The following is a 21387-nucleotide window of genomic DNA, read 5'->3' on the forward strand; positions in this document are numbered from 1 at the left end:
AGGTGACCAGCTTTGCTGACGGCACTAAATTATCGAAACGGAACGAGATTGCAAAGAGCTCCAAAAGGACCTCTCCAAACCGAGCCAACGGGCAGCAAAATGGCAAAGGCAATTCAACGTAAGCGAGGGCAAAGTGATGCCCGTTGGAGCAAAAATACAATAATGTTAATCTGACATATACCCTTACGGAGTCTGAACTGAAAGTGGTGGGCCCAGGAACGAGACCTTGGGGTCATAGCGGAGAGCTCAGTGAAGTTGCCAACTCTGTGTGCGGCGACTGTGAAAAAGGAAAATTCCATCATTAGTAAAGGTAAAGGGACCCCTGACCATTAGGTCCAGTCGTGGCCGACTCTGGGGTTGCAGCACTCATCTCGCTTTATTGGTCGAGGGAGCCGGCATACAGCTTCCAGGTCATGTGGCCAGCAGGACTAAGCCACTTCTGGCGAACCAGACCAGCGCACGGAAACGCCATTTACCTTCCCGCCAGAGTGGTGCCTATTTATCTACTTGCACTTTGATGTGCTTTCAAACTGCTAGGTTGGCAGGAGCTGGGACTGAGCAACGGGAGCTCACCCCATCGAGGGGATTCGAACCGCCAACCTTCTGGTTGGCAAGTCCTAGGCTCTGTGGTTTAACCCACAGCGCCACCCGCGTCCCTATTCCATCATTAGGAAAGGAAAATAAAACTGAAGAAGTTACTTTTTATGTGTGTGTGTGTTATGAGAGAGGGAGAAAAGCTTCTCTCCGCTTTCTCCTTGAAATACAGAATTTTATAAACATCGCCTCTTCCTTGCCTTTTCTCTAAACAAGAAAGCCCCCAACACTGCAAACTTTTATTCACAGGGGAGTCGCTCCAGCCTTTTGATCGTTTTGGCTGCCTTTTCCCAAAAACTTTTCCAACACTGTTATATCCCTTTTGAGTTGAGGCACCCAGAACTGTATGCAGTATTCCAAATCAGGCTGCGCCCTAGATTTGTGCAATGGCATTAGGACACCAGCAGTTTTATTTTCACTTCCTTTCCTAATGATCCCTTGCATGGAATATGCCTTTTCCCCGGCTGCTGCACACAGGGTCAACATCTAGATAACCGGCCGTTCAAAACCAATTTGTAATCGGTACATTGGGGGGGGGCTTTCTACACCCCCAAAACTCATCCCGGTCCAGACTTTAACACTTTGCAGATTTTTTTTTTCAAAAAGTCCACACACTCTAGGCAGATGTAAAAAATATTCCACAAGTGTAGAATGAACAAAGTTTTAATTGCTTTTTAAAAAATAAATTTCTGAACATGAGAAACAGCGTTCAAAAGTATATTGGAGAGTGTACACTCAGACAACGTGGGGCGATTAACCCAGAGTTCTCGCAAATGTCAATACTGCTTTCGGGCTGGCCTCTTCAGCAAAGTCACAAGTCTGTTCCTGCAGAACCAAATTCAGCAGAGGGAGTCAATATATGAACAGTTCCCCCGAGCCATTTGGGCCAAGACTTCCATCCGTTACTGGGGCAAGGGACCAGTCAGGGGCAGGTCCAAACTGGTCCCCTTACGGCACCCAGTGCAGCCTCCAAGCTGCGTGATTTCTGAGCTCAGAAGGCAAGGAAGGCTTTGGAGAGAAGGAATTATGAGTTTCCCCCATATCCACACACTCACGTTTTGCTTTGGGAAATAAAATGAATTAAGAAAAAGGCTTTAAAATAAAATTAAAACGCAAATTAAGAAAAACAACAACCAAACTTCTCAGGACAGAATTCCTACTTGTGTCCCAACACGGAAAACCAACCAGCCCATTGAATCTGCAATATGGCTCCACTGCCACAGGGCCATTGGCCGGGGGGTATTAAGTCAGTTCCCCATTGGCGGATGCATCGCTCCGCCCACCACTGCCCTCCAATAGCAGCGTTTGATCAGGGAGGGGCAGGGCTTCCTTAGGGCACCCCCGTAATTCCCGCCCCCCTCCTAGATTGTACAGGGAGCCACTTGGAAAAGGGTGGAGGGGAAAAGGAAGGAAGGAAATTGTGGCTCCAAGGCGGATCAGCAAAAGTGCTGCAAGCTTGACTAAGGACCCTCCTTCTTTCCAACACCCGGGGCCAAGAGGGATGTGGGGAGCTGGGAGGGTGACTCTCTTCCTGGGGCAGGTCCCGATTCGGCAGCAGCTGCCACCAAGGAATCCTCGTAGGAAGGGGGCTCCTCTCCGAGGCCGCAGAGATTTGGGGGGGCCCAGGCTTCCTGGGAAAGGACCAGAGGGGTCGGGCCCTGCACCCCCGGCGGTGAGGGGCACCCCGTGTGACCATAGACGGCCTCTTCATACGAGGGGAGGGGGCCTCCGCTGCAGTCCAGGCCGGGCACGTCAAGCTCTTCCACTTGCTCCAACGGGTCGTCCAGGGGCTCGTAGGAACTGGGGGGGGGGGGGGAGAGAAACAGCACCATGAGGGTCTTTGCACCAATGTTCTGTACAAGCCCGAGCAAAGTGTGACCCCCGCAGTTTGCAAAAGGGAGGAAGGGTGTGTAAGAAGGACCAATCTATTCGTTTTTTAAAAATATCTCTATACAGCTATTCATTTAAAAAAAAAAGGTCTGGAGTATGTTATAAGATTTTTAAGGTGTCAAATACAGAACAATACAGTGGTGCCTCGGGTTAAGAACTTAATTTGTTCCGGAGGTCCGTTCTTAACCTGAAGCACCACTTTAGCTAATGGGGCCTCCCGCTGCTGCTGCTGCTGCGCAATTTCTGTTCTCATCCTGAAGCAAAGTTCTTAACCTGAGGTAATATTTCTGGGTTAGTGGAGTTTGTAACCTGAAGTGTATGTAACCTGAAGTGTATGTAACCTGAGGTACCACTGTATTCATAAATGCACACATATCTAAATATAGCCATGTGTCTGAAATCATAGGGGAGAGTAATCCTGAAGCCATTTTGACTCTCCCAATGACCACAAATATTCCTTTGCAAGGAGGGAGGCAAATGGGTAAGTCTTCCCATTGTCTTTTTGCTTGCAAATCCTGCCTTAAGAGCGTATTTGTGTATGAATAGGGTGAGCCTGTGATCCGAGTTCAGGAACTAAAAGTATTTACCATCACAAAAGAATGGCAAGGCTGCCCAGGTAAAGCAATCAGTGACCATTGTCAGTATCCTGGGAGACAGGATTTCTGCTGTGGACCACCCCCTTCTGTGATGCATGTATGATGTTTTGGGCGGTGGTCTTGGGCTACAGGGTGGGCAATTTCAAGAGTCTATATAAGGGCTTGCACACCAATGTTCTGGGTTCCTCCCCTCCCTCCTGCATGTGGTGAGTGGGAACCCTGTTGCAACAGTTTTATAAAGATCGGGCTTACTAGCTGCTTTGCTTCTCAATATTCTCTGGTTGGCCTCTGTTATTTTCTCCTACCGATAGGGAACCCACTGGAGGACTCTATACGGGCCTTGGATACCCCATAAGAGAAAGGGAGCAGGGTTGTTTTTTTCTTATAACACGTAATACAGTAAACATAAAGGTAAAGGGACCCCTGACCATTAGGTCCAGTCGTGACCAACTCTGGGGTTGCTGCGCTCATCTCGCTTTACTGGCCGAGGGAGCCGGCGTACAGCTTCCGGGTCATGTGGCCAGCATGACTAAGCCGCTTCTGGCGAACCAGAGCAGCGCACAGAAACGCCGTTTACCTTCCCGCCAGAGCAGTATCTATTTATCTACTTGCACTTTTGATGTGCTTTCGAACTGCTAAGTTGGCAGGAGCTGGGACCGAGCAACGGGAGCTCACCCCGTCGCAGGGATTCGAACTGCCGACCTTCTGATCGGCAAGTCCTAGGTTTTGTGGTTTAACCCACAGTGCCACCCTCATCCCTAATACAGTAAACATAGTGTATAATAAATGCACTTCAACAGTGGAAGGTACCAGACTACAAACAGGATCCACTCTTGGAGTTTTCCCAGGCTCACCTGAGGCAGCGGCAGAAGTGGAGTCTCGACTTCAGGAGGACGCAAGCCACAACCGTAACCAGGATGGCGGAAAAGATCACAGCGGCAGCCAGCACCATGGGGACGGAGGCAGCGGAGAGGAAGGCGTCGGGGTGTGGAGCTGCAAGGGTTGGGTGGGGTGGCAGGAGAGATTTAATGGACACCCTTAGGAAGGTGGGAAATTGTTGGTTAAGGACTACGGGTATCAGTGCCCAAAACTAAACAGTGAGGGCAGACTTACACAGATGGAAGAATAAGGCAAGCTGCTTCTTGGTCGGTCAAGGTTAGGGCAAGAGGTGTCAAAAATGTCTGTGGTGGCAGGAATGACCCAAACTGGCCCACCCAGGCCAGCTGCTCATCCTAACAGGGGTGGTGTGTTTGAGAAGCCTGAAAGCATTTTGCCAGCCAAACACTGAGATTCATTTGGCTGCTGGAATATCTTAAATCTTAGACCACCCTGAGTGTCCTGGCAGGATGATAACACAGCAACAATAAACAGCAACCATCGCTATAGCAGCACAACCATCACCCACCACTGTCAATAGGCCATGAATAACCTATTAAACATTAAAAGCTTCCCTAAACAGGGCTGCCTTCAGATGTCTTCTAAAAGTCTGGTAGTTGTTTTTCTCTTTGACATCTGGTGGGAGGGTGTTCCACAGGGCGGGCGCCACTACCGAGAAGGCCCTCTGCCTGGTTCCCTGTAACTTGGCTTCTCGCAGCGAGGGAACCGCCACAAGGCTCTCGGCGCTGGACCTCAGTGTCTGGGAAGAACAATGGGGGTGGAGACACTCCTTCAGATATACTGGACCAAGGCCATTTAGGGCCTTAAAGGTTAGCACCAACACTTTGAATTGTGCTCAGAAACATACTGGGAACCAGTGTAGGTCTTTCAAGACCGGTGTTATATGGTCTCGGCGGCCGCTCCCAGTCACCAGTCTAGCTGCCGCATTCTGGATTAGTTGTAGTTTCCGGGTCACCTTCAAAGGTAGCCCCACGTAGAGCGTATTGCAGTAGTCCAAGCGAGAGATAACTAGAGCATGCACCACTCTGGCAAGACAGTCTGCGGGCAGATAGGGTATCATCCTGCGTACCAGATGGAGGTGGTAGACAGCTGCCCTGGACACAGAATTAACCTGGGCCTCCATGGACAGCTATGAGTCCAAAATGACTCCCAGGCTGCGCACCTGGTCCTTCAGGGGCACAGTTACCCCATTCAGGACCAGGGAGTCCTCCACACCTGCCCACCTCCTGTCCCCCAAAAACAGTACTTCTGTCTTGTCAGGATTCAACCTCAATCTGTTAGCCGCCATCCATCCTCCAACCGCCTCCAGACACTCACACAGGACCTTCACCGCCTTCACTGGTTCCGATTTGAAAGAGAATGTGTCCTTTTATTTATTTATTGGACTCAAAAGCTTGCATACTTGAACGTTCGCTCGCTAAGGGCCCCAACCTAATCCTAAGCAACTTTGCGTAGCAGACAAGCCTCTCAAATAAATTGGAACCAAATAAATGCGAATCAGAATGAGTCTGAATTCATATCCCTGGGATTAAAATTTGAACACTTCTTTTCAGTGGCTGCAGGTGCCCGGCAAATGTCGCTGGACTGCAAGTCACCTCATCATCCCTGAGCCCAACTGTTATGTATAGGATCCATGTTATGTTGAATAGGATCCAAAATGCAGCAGTCTGATTGGTCCTAGAACAATAGGATCCAGAATGCAGCAGTCTGATTGGTCCACAGGAGCCACGCAATCCAGCTCCAGGTGGAAGTGAATCCACAACCTGATTGGCCTACAGGAGAATCTCGGAATTAGCCAATCCCGTGCGGCCCAATGTGTAAATAATGTATATAAAGCAGATATTGTGGGAAAACTTCCATTCCTCTTCACCACTATGAGCTGAATAAAGAGCACAAAATCCACTCTCGACTCAGAGTATATTTCACCAACAATCATCTGCAGTCAGATTATTCCTCTCCTTGGCAGCTAATACCAACCGCCTGCAAAACTGTGGGTGACAGAGTGAACTGCTGTTGCGGTTCTTTCCACAAGGTGGCAACCAAACTGGTGGAGAGGCTTGAATTCTGAGCCCAGGGAATCCGAATTTTGCATCTTGCATGAATGGCACTCGGGACTGGGCCACGACATACCAACTGTGCAACACAGGGAGAGCCCCCCTTGCAACATCAGAGGGTGTGGGGTGCAACGCTAGGAGTGCGCACAGCACCATGGATCACGCACCACTTGAAATATTTCATGAGAACAGCCTGCTGGATCCATAGCTGTCAACTTACAGATTTGAAAATAAGGGACCAGCAGCCTCAAAAATAAGGGACCAGCAGCCAAAATAAGGGATTTTCAGAGCACAGGTATGTTCGACTTCTGAGCCCCTCCGAGCCAAAGGCAGAAAGCCCAGCCAGCAGCCAAACGAAGCCTCAAGCGGTGGTTCCCACAGCGCAGCAACCCGGCAAAGGGGATGCAGCAAGGAAAACCACCGTCACCTCTCCGCTGGGAAGCGCTGAGCAAAGGCAAGTCCCCAGGCAACGCAGCCGATTTGATTGGCACAAGGCATGCAAGCTCCACCCCCCAGTCGTTCTGAGACTCCTTATTGGGTGAGCAACGCAGCCAAGCAACACAGTTGGAGCCTCCCTCCTCCCTGGCCGGCAGAGAGTGAGGGAGGGAGAGGAGCTGCTTCCTTTGAAACCCGGGAAATTTAAGGGACATCATCAATAAGGGACAGCAGCGGGACACGGCACTGGGATAAGGGACTGTCCTGCCAAATAAGGGACGGTTGACAGCTATGGCTGGATCAGGCCAGCGGCCCACCAAGTCCAGCATCCTATTCTTGCAGTGGCCAAGGAGATGGCCGAATGGGGTGGACATGTGAGAAAACGAAACAGTCTTGGGAACAGATTTATAACGAAGTGAAAAAGATATTTAAATACAATTTCCCGAAAAAGCCAGAAGCTTTCTTGCTAGGTCTGATGGGAAAGGAAATAGGAAAAAGCAGATCAAAGGTTATTTCTGTATGCTACGATTCCTGCCAGAACTTTGTTAGCCCCAAATTGGAAAGTACCAGAATTACCAACAAGAGAGGAGTAGAGGCAGACGAAGATGGCTGATTATGTGGAACTAGCAAAACTGACCTGTAGAATCCGAAATCAGGAGGAAGCAAAATTCCAAAAAGATTGGAGTAAATTTTATGGAGTACATAAATAATAACTGTAGAAATTTGAAAACTCTGGCAGGACTGAAATAAATCTTACGATGTAGGTAGGATTGGATACAATAAGAAACCGTGGAAAAGTAACTGACATAAAAAAACCTGTTGAAGGGAGGGAGGGAAGTCAATGCTCAGCAGTGTGGGGGGAAAGAATGTGGGTAAATGATTGTTGAATTTTACTGTATTTTGTTTGTTTGTATTCTGGAGAAGAGGAGGTTAAGGGGTGATATGATAGCCATGTTCAAATATATAAAAGGATGCCACATAGAGGAGGGAGAAAGGTTGTTTTCTGCTGCTCCAGAGAAGCAGACACGGAGCAATGGCTCCAAACTACAAGGAAGAAGATTCCACCTAAACATTAGGAAGAACTTCCTGGCAGTAAGAGCTGTTTGACAGTGGAATTTGCTGCCCAGGAGTGTGGTGGAGTCTCCTTCTTTGGAGGTCTTTAAGCAGAGGCTTGACAACCATATGTCAGGAGTGCTCTGATGGTGTTTCCTGCTTGGCAGGGGGTTGGACTCGATGGCCCTTGTGGTCTCTTCCAACTCTAGGATTCTATGAAACACCAATAAAAAGCATTAAAAATAATAATAGGAGATGCCCCAGTGGGAAACACGAGCAAGAGTCCAGCACAAGAGCCATCTTTTTCCCTGGAGTTTCCAGCAGTTGGGATGCAGAAGCACAGCCACCCTGGCTAGGAGCCATCAATAGCTGAATGAATTCACAATGAGGATGAATGAATTCACTGGATGAATCCCAAGCCGGAATTAAGATTGCCGGATGAAATATCAACAACCTCAGATATGCAGATGACACAACCTTGATGGCAGAAAGTGAGGAGGAATTAAAGAAGCTTTTATTGAGGGTGAAAGAGGAAAGCGCAAAATATGGTCTGAAGCTCAGCATCAAAAAAATGAAGATCGTGGCCACTGGTCCCATCACCTCCTGGCAAATAGAAGGGGAAGAAATGGAGGCAGTGAGAGATTTTACTTTCTTGGGCTCCATGATCACTGCAGATGGTGACAGCATTCATGAAATTAAAAGACGCCTGCTTCTTCAGAGGAAAGCAATGGCAAACCTAGACAGCATCTTAAAAAGCAGAGACAGCTCCTTGCCGACAAAGGTCCGCATAGTTCAAGCTATGGTTTTCCCAGTAGTGATGTATGGAAGTGTGAGCTGGACCATAAAGAAGGCTGATCGCCGAAGAATGGATGCTTTTGAATTCTGGTGCTGGAGGAGACTCTTGAGAGTCCCATGGACTGCAAGAAGATCAAACGTATCCATTCTTAAGGAAATTAGCCCTGAGTGCTCACTGGAAGGACAGATCGTGAAGCTGAGGCTCCAAGACTTTGGCCACCTCATGAGAAGAGAAGACTCCCTGGAAGAGACCTGATGTTGGGAAAGATGGAGGGCGCAAGGAGAAGGGGACGACAGAGGACGAGATGGTGGGACGGTGTTCTTGAAGCTACCAGCCTGAGTTTGACCAAACTGCGGGAGGCAGTGGAAGACAGGAGTGCCTGGCGTGCTCTGGTCCATGGGGTCACGAAGAGTCGGACACGACTAAACAACAACAACCTCCACGAATCCTGCAGCAGTGAGTTCTACAGTTTAACTATGTGCTTGACAAAGGAAGACTTGCTTTTGTCTGCCCCGAATTTTCCAACGATAAACTTCACTGGGTGCCTACAAGTTCTACGGTTACATGACAGGAAGAAAAGCTGTCTCCTCCCCTCTTTCTCGAACACCATGCATCATTTTATAAAGTCCCATCCTGTCCCCTCTTCCTTGCCTTTTCTCTAAACCAGGGTTCCCCAAACCTTGGGTCTCCAGCTGTTTTTTGGGACTACAACTCCCATCATTCCTAGCTAACAGAACCAGTGATCAAGGATGATGGGAACCGTAGTCCAAAAACAGTTGGAGGCCCAAGGTTCAGGAAACTCTGGACTAAACATTTTTGAAAAGCACAATATGCCACAATCTTCCTTTGCAGCGGAGTCAGTCGAAGCCCCAAGAGGCTGTTCATGCAGTTGAGTCATCTCTGATTTGGCAAACCGGATACACAAATTATTCTTCCCTTTGCATTTTTATTCTGGGTAGGGGGGAGAGAGAGAGAGAGGTCACAGCACTTACTTCCTGGGGGCATGCAAGCGAGGTCTCTCAACATATTCCACTGCCCTCCTCGGCAGATAGCGAGGGCAGGCAGGCTGGTCGTGACGTACCCAGGTAGGCAGTAGAATTCCAGCAGCGTTTCAGGTCCGAACAGGTCCGAGTCTGGAAGAGGCTCCTGGCATAGGGGAGCCTGGCAGCGGTAGGCACTGTGAGCGGGCGGGTCTGGTGGTCTACACCCTGGGGTCAGAGGGAAAAGCAGAGGGGAGGGATGTAAAGAAGTGCAAAGGAAAGGGGCAAACCCAAAGCCCGGTTCTTTCGAAAGCCCAACGCCCCCAAAATCCCCGAGTGTGTTGCGGTGGCCCAGTTCCTGAGCCATTAGAAACAAACACCTTGCAACAGGCCCTAAAAGGATATTAAAAATAGCTTGCTTAAGGCATCTAAGAAGCCGAGAGAATCATCCAGACAAGGTGGGATAACTCAGTCGGTAGAGCATGAGGCTCTTAATCTCAGTTGTGGGTCCCCTTTCGACACGATGATTCTACAACTTCTGTGACAATTTCAAAGTGCTGGTTATGACCTATAAAGCCCTCGTCCAGCGGTCCCCAAACTTTTGGGGGCCACTGCCCCCACCTTGGTTCCATAAACTCATCCCTATCACCCCTCACCCTAAATCTACAAAGAGCATTATTCAGACTCGCTAAGGAATATAATCACACAATAAAATTCAAAACAGTACCAATTAGCTGCCCATTTTATGCAAAAAGTCAATTAAAACGACTTTGTTTAACAAATTCAACAAAAGAGATGAACTTGATCCAATGATAGCAGCTTTTCAAAGTCTGGAAGTTGTGTACCCCACCCCCACCCTGCTGCCCCCTTACCTCTCAGTGTCCCCCTAAGTAATCCTACTGCCCCCCCCCCCACTTTGGGAGCCACTGCCCCATATAGATTAGGTCCAGGCTACTGGGAAGATCATTGTTGTTGTTTAGTCGTGTCTGCCTCTTTGTGACCCCCTGGACCAGAGCACGCCAGGCACTCCTGTCTTCCACTGCCTCCCACAGTTTGGTCTAACTCATGCTGGCAGCTTCGAGAACACTGTCCCACCATCTCATCCTCCGTCGTCCCCTTCTCCTTGCACCCTCCATCTTTCCCAACATCAGGGTCTTCTCCAGGGAGTCTTCTTTTCTCATGAGGTGGCCAAAGTACTGGAGCCTCAGCTTCACAATCTGTCCTTCCAGTGAGCACTCAGGGCTGATTTCCTTCAGAATGGAGAGGTTTGATCTTCTTGCAGTCCATGGGACTCTCAAGAGTCTCCTCCAGCACCAGAATTCAAAAGCATCAATTCTTCGGTGATCAGCCTTCTTGATGGTCCAGCTGTTCCACCAGGCCTTTGGGCAAGATGCAGTTTGACTTACTTTCCTTTGTATAAAACAAGCCCGAAGGAGGCCCCCAACTCACTCACAGGTCCTTGTATGCTCAGTGGAAGCAGTTGGTCCTGGCAAGTATTAACCACTCTCAACTCCAACCTGATTAATTACCACCTGCCCAGATTTTAACACGTCTGAATTAATTTAAAGATGTATTTTAACTAATTGATGTCTGTTTTTATGCATATTGTGTTGTTTTTATGATATTAGCCGCTCTTGGCTGGGGAGGGCGTATACAAATAAAATTTATTATTATTATTATTATTATTATTATTATTATTATTATTCACTGTGGAATTGTAGAGTTGGAAGAGACACCGAGAGTCATCCATTCCAACCCCCTGCAATGCAGAAATCTTTCATCCAACGTGAGGTTCAAACCCACAACTCTGAGATAAATGATCTCACGCTCTGCCGATTGAGCCAAAATATATCAAACACTCATCATTGCAAAGATCACAATTGGCAGAGTGTTATATATGATCTTGGCAGCTCAAGAGATAGTAATTGCTACTCGGTGGAAAACAGCCCAAAATCTTGCACCAGATGCTTGGGTACTACTCATTCTGGAATGTAGCCACGCTGGAGAAAATTAGCCATCATTTGAGATTTCAACAGGGACTAGAACCTCCAGACGCTTTTTAAACGACTTGGCAGCCCCTCCTATACAACGAAATCATCATTTTCAAAGCTTCCCTTGTCACACGCCTGGCAAATACGGAAGTAGACTTGATAATCGGATAATGATGATATTATTTACATGGGAGTTTTTGTGTGTGTTAATTTAAGCCATGCCATGTGCAACTGCTTTACTCATTCTACGTGCCTCATTCTATACTCTTGTTTCTCAACTTTCCGTTTTCCTCTGCTCCTATAATTGTTCCCTGTTTTATACACATTTAACAATGTGTATAAAACAAGTCCAACCCCTGCAATGTTTCCAGTATCGTCTTGAGAGCCAGGGTGGTGTAATGGTTATAGTGATGGACTGACTATGACCTGGGAGGACGCGGGTGGTGCTGCAGGTTAAACCTCAGAGCCGAGGACTTGCCGATCAGAAGGTCGGCGGTTCAAATCCCAGTGACAGGGTGAGCGCCAGTTCCTTGGTCCCAGCTCCTGCCAACCTAGCAGTTCGAAAGCATGTCAAAGTGCAAGTAGATAGATAGGTACCGCTCTGGCAGGAAGGTAAACGGCATTTCCGTGCACTGCTCTGGTTCGCCAGAAGCGGCTTAGTCATGCTGGCCACATGACCCAGAAGCTGTACGCCGGCTCCCTCGGCCAGTAAAGAGAGATGAGCGCCGCAATGCCAGAGTCAGCCACGACTGGACCTAATGGTCCGGGGTCCCTTTACCTTTAACAATAAAATTTTAAAAACCCTTTACTGGGGGTGGGGGGAGAGAAAGACAATTGGCAGAGAGAGTGAGCAATGCCCAGCAGGTCTCGGAAGCTGAGCACAGAGCGCCAACATAAAGAATTATGTAGCACAACGATACGTCAGAGCTTGCCGCTCTTCCTCATTCCGCGTAACGGCTCGATGTGGCAACACGCAGACAGACACATTGCAAAACAGGGAATCCACGAATTCAGGATAAAAAAAAGAAGGCGCCGCCTTCACCGAACCTCTTCCCGGTTTTGCACTTCAGCCTCAGTGCTGTTGGCTCACAGGAAGTCTACGACCCAACTCCTGTGACCAAAGCAGTCTCCAGACTCAGCTTGCAACACACCTGTTTTTCAAGAAACTAGCAACAACCCCATTCTGCGAACGTTTCTGGCGGCCGATGTGCTGGCATGAGGCAAGGCCATGTTGTCCTGGGAATGCAGATGACGAACGGCCTCAGTTGACAGCTTCCGAGTGGCAACTCGGCTCCGTTCACCCCCAGGACTGGCCGCATGAGGGTTTGAGCTCCGAGACGTGCAACGAGGAAAGACCTCAGTTTCCACCTGAGTCCCGTTCCCAAGAGGGGAGAGGGAGCCAGGACTGTCCCCAGGGAAGCCATGTGCAAAAATGTTATCTAGTTATCTCCCGCTTGGACTACTGCAATGTGCTCTACGTGAGGCTACCTTTGGAGGTGACCCGGAAACTGCAACTAATCCAGAATGTGGCAGCTAGACTGGTGACTGGGAGTGGCCGCCGGGACCACATAACACCAGTCTTGAAAGACCTACATTGGCTCCCAGTACGTTTCCGAGCACAATTCAAAGTGTTGGTGCTGACCTTTAAAGCCCTAAATGGCCTAACCCCCTTTTAAAAGCTAGATTGGTGATCATCACTGCCTCCTGTGGGTGAGAGTTCCATAGTTTAACAATGTGAAGAAGTACCGTATTTTTCGTTCCATAAGACACACTTTTTTCTTCCTAAAAAGTAAGGGGAAATGTCTGTGCGTCTTATGGAGTGAATGCGTGGTCCCTGGAGCTGAATTGCCCAGGGGCAAAAAGCAGATCATGCTTTTTTTTTTTTTTTTTTTTGAAAGAGGGAAGTGGGTGTTGAAACAAAGCCGCTGATCAGGGAGAGAGATAAGGGAAGCTAGAGATAAAGGAGGCTGCCTGGGAGGGGGGAGGTAAAGACAGCAAACTTGCAAAGGGGGGAAACAGGAAGACGAAAGCAATGAGGAGAGAAATTAGAAGAAAAGGAGGAGCAAAAAACTGTTCCAGCCAAGGAAAAGACACTGGGGCAAACAAGAGGGAAGGGCGTGTTGAAAGGAAACAGCTGATCAATGGGATCGGGAGGGAGATAAGGGACGCTGATAAAGAAGGCTGCCTAGCAGGGGGGGAGGTAAAAGCCCATGGATCCTCAGGATTTTTACATTGGGTCATCCCAAATTCACCATCAGATCAAATAGCATGTCCATGGCTACAGCCTGCACCAAAAAAAATCACGCATCCACTGTTTCCTGGGGCCGCAATGGTGCAAAAATGTGGTTACAAAGCATGGATCCACATGGATCCTCAGGATTTTCGCATTGGGTCACCCCAAATTCACCATCAGATCACATGTCTGCGACCACAGCATGAACCACAAAAATCATACATCCACTGTTTCGTTCAGAATATTTTTTTTTCTTTGGCAGATGAAAGTGATGGACTATATGGAATTGGCTGAGATGACTGGCAGAATCTGGGACCAAGGAGAAGAGTCAGTGGAAGAAGATTGGAAAAATTTAAAGCATATCTTCAAAAATATTGTAAAATTAAGGACTGTTAGAAAGATGCTGGAAAAAGAAAATTAGGTGTTTTTGGTAGAAATGACATAAAGGAATAAGCAAAAATGAGTTGATGAAATTGACGAAAGAGAAGACGTTAAATTACAATATATTATATTAAATTACTTAAATGAAAATAAGGTTCAAAGGATTTGTTGAAATAACGATTTAAATTGGAATACAAAATTGGGAGGTGAGAGGAGGTGAAGGAAACAAGTAAAGGAAGAAAGTTATGTAAAGGTTTAATCAGTTCTTTTTATTCTTTAAGTGAATGTATTTTTCTTTTCTTTTTTTCTTTTTTATTATTTTTTCAGTTGTTGTTGTATTTTTCTATTTTTCTTTTTGTGTTTTGTATTGTTTTTTTGAATAAATATTATTATTAAAAAAAACACACAGAATATTTATTTTCTTGTTTTCATCCTCCAAAAACTAGGTGTGTCTTATGGAGCGAAAAATACTGCACTTTATCTGCCCTAAACCTTCCAACATTCGTTGGATGCCCAGGTCGCCTCTCAGTCTTCTCCAGACTGAAACAGACCCGGCTTCCTCAACCATTCCTCATCAGACTCAGTTTCCTTGATGGTCTCAGTCGCCCTCCTCTGCACACAGAAGTGCAGAACTGTAGACTTGGAAGGGGACCCCTGAGGTCATCCAGTCCAACCCCCTTACAATGCAGGAACCTCAGCTAAAGCATACATGACAGACGGCCATCTGACACTCAGGCCTGTCCATCTTGGGGGGCAGCATCTTCCAGAGGGCAGCAGACCAACTTAGGGGCACGGGATAGTCGCCGCAGCCAGCAGGCCCAATGGCTAGCAACAATGAGTGCCGCTAACGTCTTTAAATCTTTACATTGTTCCTTAATGTACTCTGTGAATTTATACCATTCTTCTTTGAATTTACTATCATCTTGCTGTCTGATCTTCCCCGTCATTTTTGCCATTTCTGCGTAGTCCATCATTTTCACTCTTCCTTGGCTGGCTTTTCCTCTTCCTTCCATCTCTGGCCAAAAAGCATTCTTGCAGCTGTCGTTGCATACATAAACAGTCTTTTGGTATTTCTTCTTCTGTAATGTCTATTAAAAAGGCTTCTGGATTTGTTTGAATTTTACAAAAGTTATCTTAAACCTTTTTTTCAGTTCATTATATATCATTTCCTTGAATGCTCTAGCCTTTTTGCATGTCCGCCACTCATATTGTAGCTAAAAACATAACATACAGCAGAGAAAATTGCATGAAAAAATATAGATCTGCACATTTTTTTACGGACAAAAACATAAGGGTGAAGGAAATTCGTAGCATAACATATTTATGTATAACTGCCTACCAGAAATGCACAAAGCAACCTTTGAATCAATGTGCAATTAACTGCTACTGCTTTGAATTTTACCGTGTTATCTGCTTCCTTAGTGGGTTAGGCAAACCGCTATTCAGAAGAATGCTTTTTTTATAGGCAGGTTTATGAGGATGAGTTTATGGAATGGGGATGGGGGATGTGAAAAAGTCTGGAATCCCAGTGTTTCCCAAACCTTGGGTCTGTCTGTTTTGGGACTACAACTCCCATCATCCCTGGCCACTGGGTAACGAGGGATGATGGGAGTTGTAGTCCAAAAGCAGCTGGGGACCCAAGCTGGGGAAACCTTGCTCAGTCTAGACAAAGATCCCATCACAGCCATCGGCTTTGATGCCAGAGGATAAAAACCACACAGACTATGTAGGAACTGCCAAGGTTGCTCACCCATCGACTGGTGGATGCTTACCTTTTCTCCGGAAGGAAAGCCGGGTGTCACCCAGTGTCACGAGAGCCAGGCAGACAAAGAGGCTTCTCGTGGTCTTCTCGTGAGAGCAGGACATTTTGAGCATCAGCTCTGGCAAGCAGGGGAAAGGACAAAGGTCACCCAAGGACCCTGTGGCAGAGGAGGAGAAAGAACGGATCAATATTTGCACGCCCAAAAAACACCCGGACTCAGCATTCAAGGACGGGGCTACTCCACCCTGCGCCAGCTAAGGGACCGGACGTCCGAAACAGGCAGAGGGCACCCAGCTGAGGAGGCCAATGAAAACAGCAAGTGTGGCATGAAGGGTTTTAAGAGTATTGGACCTGAGAGAGGAGGGTTCAAATCCCCACTCCCTGGGTGGCCATGGGCCAGTCACCTGCCTCACAGGGTTGTTGGGAGGGTGAAATGGGGAGGAGGCAAACCATGAACATCTTGAGATGCTTGGAAGATAACGGTGGTATATAAAGGCAAGAAGGAAGGAAAGAAGGAAGGAAGGAAGGAAGGAAGGAAGGAAGGAAGGTAAGTAAGGAAATGTTGGGCCCTGGGAGATGAGTTTCTGGACAGGGCTACCACATTGATCCAATTAATTATTAGAGCCAATTAATTGATCCAATTAATTATTGATCCAATTAATTGATCACATTGATCCAGTTAATTATTAATCATTAGAGCCAGTGTCGGGTTTACATATAAGTTAAACAAGCTATAGATTAGGGCCCCACTCTCTTGGGGGTCCCCCAAAAAATTAAAGGGAAAAAACAAATAAAAAAACACAAATAAAATAAAACCTACATACAGCAAGAGTGTTTTGTGTTGTGTTGGCTCCTATTACATCCATAAATTACCATATAGCAGGCATGTCCATCTTTCAAGAGACTGAGATCTACTCCAACTATAAAAAAAACTGGCAGTGATCTACAAAAGTTGTTGAGCTTTTTTGTGGCGGGTCCAATGATCTACCGCAATCTAACACGGACACCCCACGATCTACCAGTAGATCGCGATCTACCTGTTGGACACCCCTGCCATGTAGCACACATTCAACACAAAAAACAGTGACAATTTGTTGTTGACAAAGGACAGCTGGACATATAAAGGGCCCCATTACCTTCAGGAGCTGAGGGCCGCATCAAACTTAAATCTGGCCCTGATTAGAGCAAGAGATAAAAGTGCTGCTGAGTAAAACAAGAGCTTTGGCCCAGTGCAAACTTTTGAGCACCAGAATTATGTGCTGGCAATACTTTCTTCCCCTTCAGTCGCCCAGGGGTGGCATTCTGCACCAGATGGAGTCTCCAGACCAGGCCCAAGGACAGCCCTGAAAAGAGCATGTTGCAATGATAAAGGCTGCCAGTGCATGGATCACCGTGAACAGACCATCCTTGGTCCAAGAACAGCTGCAGTTGATGTTCCAGCTGTCGCTTGTCAAAGGCACTCCTTGCCAATGAGGGTACATGAGCTCCCTAAACAGCCTTGGCCCAGAATACCTGAAGGAGCGTCTCCACCTCCATTGTTCTGCCCGGACACTGAGGTCCAGCACTGAGGGCCTTCTGGCGGTTCCCTCACTGCAAGAAGCAAAGTTACAGGGAACCAGGCAGAGGGCCTTCTTGGTAGTGGCGCCCGCCCTGTGGAACGCCCTCCCAGCAGATGTCAAGGAAAGAAACAACTACCTGACTTTTAGAAGACATCTGAAGGCAGCCCTGTTTAGGGAAGTTTTTAATGTTTGATGTTTTATTGCATTTTTAATGTTTTGTTGGAAGCCGCCCAGAGTGGCTGGGGAAACCCAGCCAGATGGGCGGGGTATAAATAAATTATTATTACTACTACTACTACTAATTACGGTGCTGGAGGAGACTCTGGAGAGTCCCATGGACTGCAAGAAGATCCAACCTCTCCATTCTGAAGGAAATCAGCCCTGAGTGCTCACTGGAAGGACAGATCCTGAAGCTGAGGCTCCAAGACTTCGGCCACCTCATAAGAAGAGAAGACTCCCTGGAAAAGACCCTGAGGCTGGGAAAGATGGAGGGCACAAGGAGAAGGGGGCGACAGAGGAAGAGATGGTGGGACAGTGTTCTCGAAGCTACCAGCATGAGTTTGACCAAACTGCGGGAGGCAGTGGAAGACAGGAGTGCCTGGCGTGCTCTGGTCCAGGGGGTCACGAAGAGGCGGACATGACTAAATGACTAAAAAACAACAACAACACTACTACTCCAGAGGCCAAGATGGATCCAGCCCCCCACCCCCAACTCTGAACCTTTCAGAGGGAGCTCAACCCCACCCCGAACAGGCAACCAGCCGATCTCCTCCAGTCCACCACAGCATCCTGAACACCAGTTTCTGAAAACCACAGGAGGAGAGAATCACTGAAGTGAAGGGTTGGAAGGGACCTCCAAAGGTCATCCAGTGCAACCCCCTGCCATGCAGGAATCTCAGATAACGCATCCCTCACAGATGGGCACCCAACCTCTGCTTAAATATCTCCAAGGAAGAAGAGCCCACCTCCTCGTGAGGGAGGCTGCTCCACTGTCGGACAGCTCTTACTGTCAGAAAGTAAACCTGTGTTCGGATCCTGCTCCCAGGCAGCCCTTTGGGGCATCTGACTGGTTGCTGTGAGAACAGGATACTGGCATAAATGGGCCACTGGCCTGATCCACACTCTTTTGCCTCCACAGAACTGTCCAGATGATGCACAATTTCTCCTGACTCCGGCCATTTTCCAGTGAAGAAGTTCTTGAACTCATGACCGCCCTGCCTCTTGGGCAAGTTTTAGCCACAGAGGAGTTCCCCGTTTCCTCCAGTTCTCAGAAGTCAGCCCCACTGACTAACCGTGTGGAATGGAAACTCAAGTGTCAGCAAGAAGGCAACAGGGAGCAGCAGCATCTTGGACTCTGAAAAAGGGCCGCTTTTAAACCCATTTTCCAGCCCGCAATCAAGGTTCAAGTCTCACTGCAACGCAAAAACCACAATGCACACCCCCCCAGGCTAAGCCAATCAATGGCTCCATGATGGAGGAGGAGGGAAATGGACTCTGACCAGGGAAGAGTCACGGATTCAAATCCCCCACTAAGCCGTGAAGCTCCCCGGTGACCTTTGCTCTCTCCCTGGGCTCCAAATCAAACCTTGGGGAGTAAATTCACTGCTTACTACCCAGATGCCAGGGGGGGGGGAGGGAATCTGAAGAGGCAGGAGGATGCTTCGTATTACTAGTAGTAGTATTAGTATTAGTAATACTACTAATAGTAGTACGAATAGTACAGTGGTACCTTGGGTTACATACACTTCAGGTTACAGACTCCGCTAACCCAGAAATAGTACCTCGGGTTAAGAACTTTGCTTCAGGATGAGAACAGAAATCGCATGGCGGCAGCAGGAGGCCCCATTAGCTAAAGTGGTGCTTCAGGTTAAGAACAGTTTCAGGTTGAAAACGGACCTCCAGAATGAATTAAGTTCTTAACCCGAGGTAAAAAGGTAAAGGGATCCCTGACCATTAGGTCCAGTCATAACCAACTCTGGGGTTGCAGCGCTCATCTCATACTAGTACAGTGGTACCTCTGGTTAAGAACTTAATTCGTTCTTCACCTGAAACTGTTCTTAACCTGAAGCACCACTTTAGCTAATGGGGCCTCCTGCTGCCGCCGGAGCACGATTTCTGTTCTCATCCTGAAGCAAAGTTCTTAACCTGAAGCATATGTAACCTGAGGTACCACTGTACTAATACTACTAGTAGTAGTATATCTCCCTTCATCAGATGATCCCAGGGTGCTTCACAACAGAAAAATACAAAACAAGCAAACAAAATTCGCCATAAAACCAAACCACTTTCTCCCCTCCCACAAACACGTTTCCAAAGCCATCAGAAGTTTATCAACCAAATACCCGGTTGAAGAGAAATGTTTTCTTCCGGCACCTAAACATATTGCAGTGAAGACACTGGCATACACTTAATGTATATAAGGAGGTGCCAATTTGCCTTTACAATGGAGCACATTTGGGCAAAGGGCACAAGGTCCAAAGGGGTCTTTGCTGGGTGTCCTGGCAAAGAACGGGGTATCTTGGCGGTGAAAGGCGGCAGAGTTTGGAGACCCCCAAGGACTTCTGCGAAAGACGACTGGACGAGTCTATGCGAACAATCGGAGATGATTTTAAGACATACAAAAAGTTAAAGCAAGAAGAGAGAGAGGGAGAAACGAGGAAACCTCTCCTTAAGCCCCGGGGCGCTTCAAAGATTGCGCGCTGCGCACCGACCGCGAGGCGCCCGCGGCTTCTGCGCGCCCCATCCCCAGTCTGCGCGTAAAGTGCGCGTAAAGCGGCTCTATGGCCGCCCCTGAAGGCGGGAGGTGGGGGGTATGGGGGGGGGACAGGAGCTGGGGGTGGGCAGGGAAAGGGAAAAGCAACAAGACGAACCCACTTCCAGCGCCGGCGCGCGGATCTCCTCGAAGAAGGTATCCAAAAGCCGCGTGGGAGCGGGAAGTGGATTTAAGTAGGGAGGGGATCCTCCCTGTGTGGGAGGGGCCGGAGCCAGGCCCCGCCCCTTCTTTGTTTCTCGCGCAGGTAATCCGGATTAGCAGAATCCTCGATTTGGAAGGGACCGATTTGAGGATCCTCTAGTTCCGTGGTTCGCAACGTGGGGCACAGGGGGGTAATTTGATTTTTAAGGGGGGGCAATTCGAGAATGAGTTATTAACAGTTAATGTGGCTTCCTCCAGGTGAATAGGAGCTCACTTTTTGAATAATAAGAATTATATGTCACAAGAGGGGGGGGGCATCAGGATTTTAGAGGTGCTGGGGTGCATGGCAAAAAAAAAAAAAAAGGTTGGGAACCATTTATCTAGTCCAACCGCTACAATGCAGGAATATGCAGCTGTCCCATACGGGGATCGAACCTGCAACCTTGGCCTCGCCAGCACCACATTCACCCCGCAAGAGCCAGCAACCGCCTCCAGCTCCTCTTGACCTTGGGCGCGTCGTTGGGCAAAGGAACAGGCTCCGTAGCTGTCCCAGGTCATTTATTTCTTTGTTGCATTGAAATTTCCCACCCTTTCCCCCAAGCGGTCAAGTGGTCCTGCTAGCTAAGGATGATGGGAGTTGTAGTCCATCCACACCTGGGGACCCGAGGCTGAGAAAGGCTGCTCTGGCGAGGGAGGAGCGGGGCCCAGCCCAGGTGGCGCCGCCCAGATGTGTTGGACTACAACTCCCATCAGCGCAACTCCCAAGCTGGCGCACATCACTCCCTGCATCTCAACAACAACCCGGCAGGGTAGGTTAGGGCTGAGTGGGGCAGAGTGAGTGCCACCCCCAGGATCACACCCAGGGTGAGCTTTTTGCACCCTGGTCTCTCCCAGCTCCCATTCCAGCCTTTCTCTACTTTGGGTCGCCATGTGTTGTTGGACTACAACTCCCATCATCCCTGGCCGAGCGGCCCTGCTAGCTAAGGATGATGGGAGTTGTAGTCCATCAACACCCGGGGACCCAAGGCTGCTCTGGCGAGGGAGGAACAGTGGCCCAGCCCACGTGGTACCACACAGATGTGTTGGACTACAACTCCCATCAGCCCCCAGCCCTTCTGCACCTGGTGCGGCTCCTCTTTTAAATAAGAGCGCACAGGAGCGCGCCTGGGGATTGTGCAACTCTGGAGCACGCTGCATGCTTCACTGAGCTTCCGGCTGCTTTTCCTGGAATTTGCCTTGATCTCCCATTATT

The 21387-nt window shown here is 48.4% G+C and overlaps 1 protein-coding gene and 1 long non-coding RNA gene across 5 annotated transcripts in view; one reads left to right on the top strand and one right to left on the bottom strand.

Annotated features, from left to right (window-relative positions):
• LOC307221386 overlaps positions 1-21387 on the top strand; it is a 225939-nt gene that overhangs the window by 84977 nt on the left and 119575 nt on the right. The window lies entirely within an intron of this gene.
• LOC307221304 (sushi domain-containing protein 4-like) lies at positions 1240-20708 on the bottom strand. The gene is made up of 5 exons (XM_079985741.1): positions 20571-20708; positions 15673-15819; positions 9308-9523; positions 3935-4073; positions 1240-2394 (listed from the first exon to the last, which is right to left on the bottom strand). The coding sequence occupies exons 2-5, from the start codon at positions 15773-15775 to the stop codon at positions 2055-2057; spliced, it is 798 nt and encodes a 265-aa protein (XP_079841867.1). The 5' UTR covers positions 15776-15819; positions 20571-20708; the 3' UTR covers positions 1240-2054.

The sequence above is a fragment of the Podarcis cretensis genome (genome assembly GCF_951804945.1).
Source record: "Podarcis cretensis genome assembly, chromosome: 8".
Classification (NCBI taxonomy): Eukaryota; Metazoa; Chordata; class Lepidosauria; order Squamata; family Lacertidae; genus Podarcis; species Podarcis cretensis.

Coding starts and splice junctions, on each gene's coding strand:
- LOC307221304 (XM_079985741.1), bottom strand. CDS start 15,775: ATGCTCAAAATGTCCTGCTCTCACGAGAAGACCACGAGAAGCCTCTTT. Junction 9,524..15,672: donor GCTTTCCTTCCGGAGAAAAG/GTAAGCATCCAC, acceptor CTCTGACCCCAG/GGTGTAGACCACCAGACCCG. Junction 2,395..3,934: donor CACTTCTGCCGCTGCCTCAG/GTGAGCCTGGGA, acceptor CCCCCCCCCCAG/TTCCTACGAGCCCCTGGACG.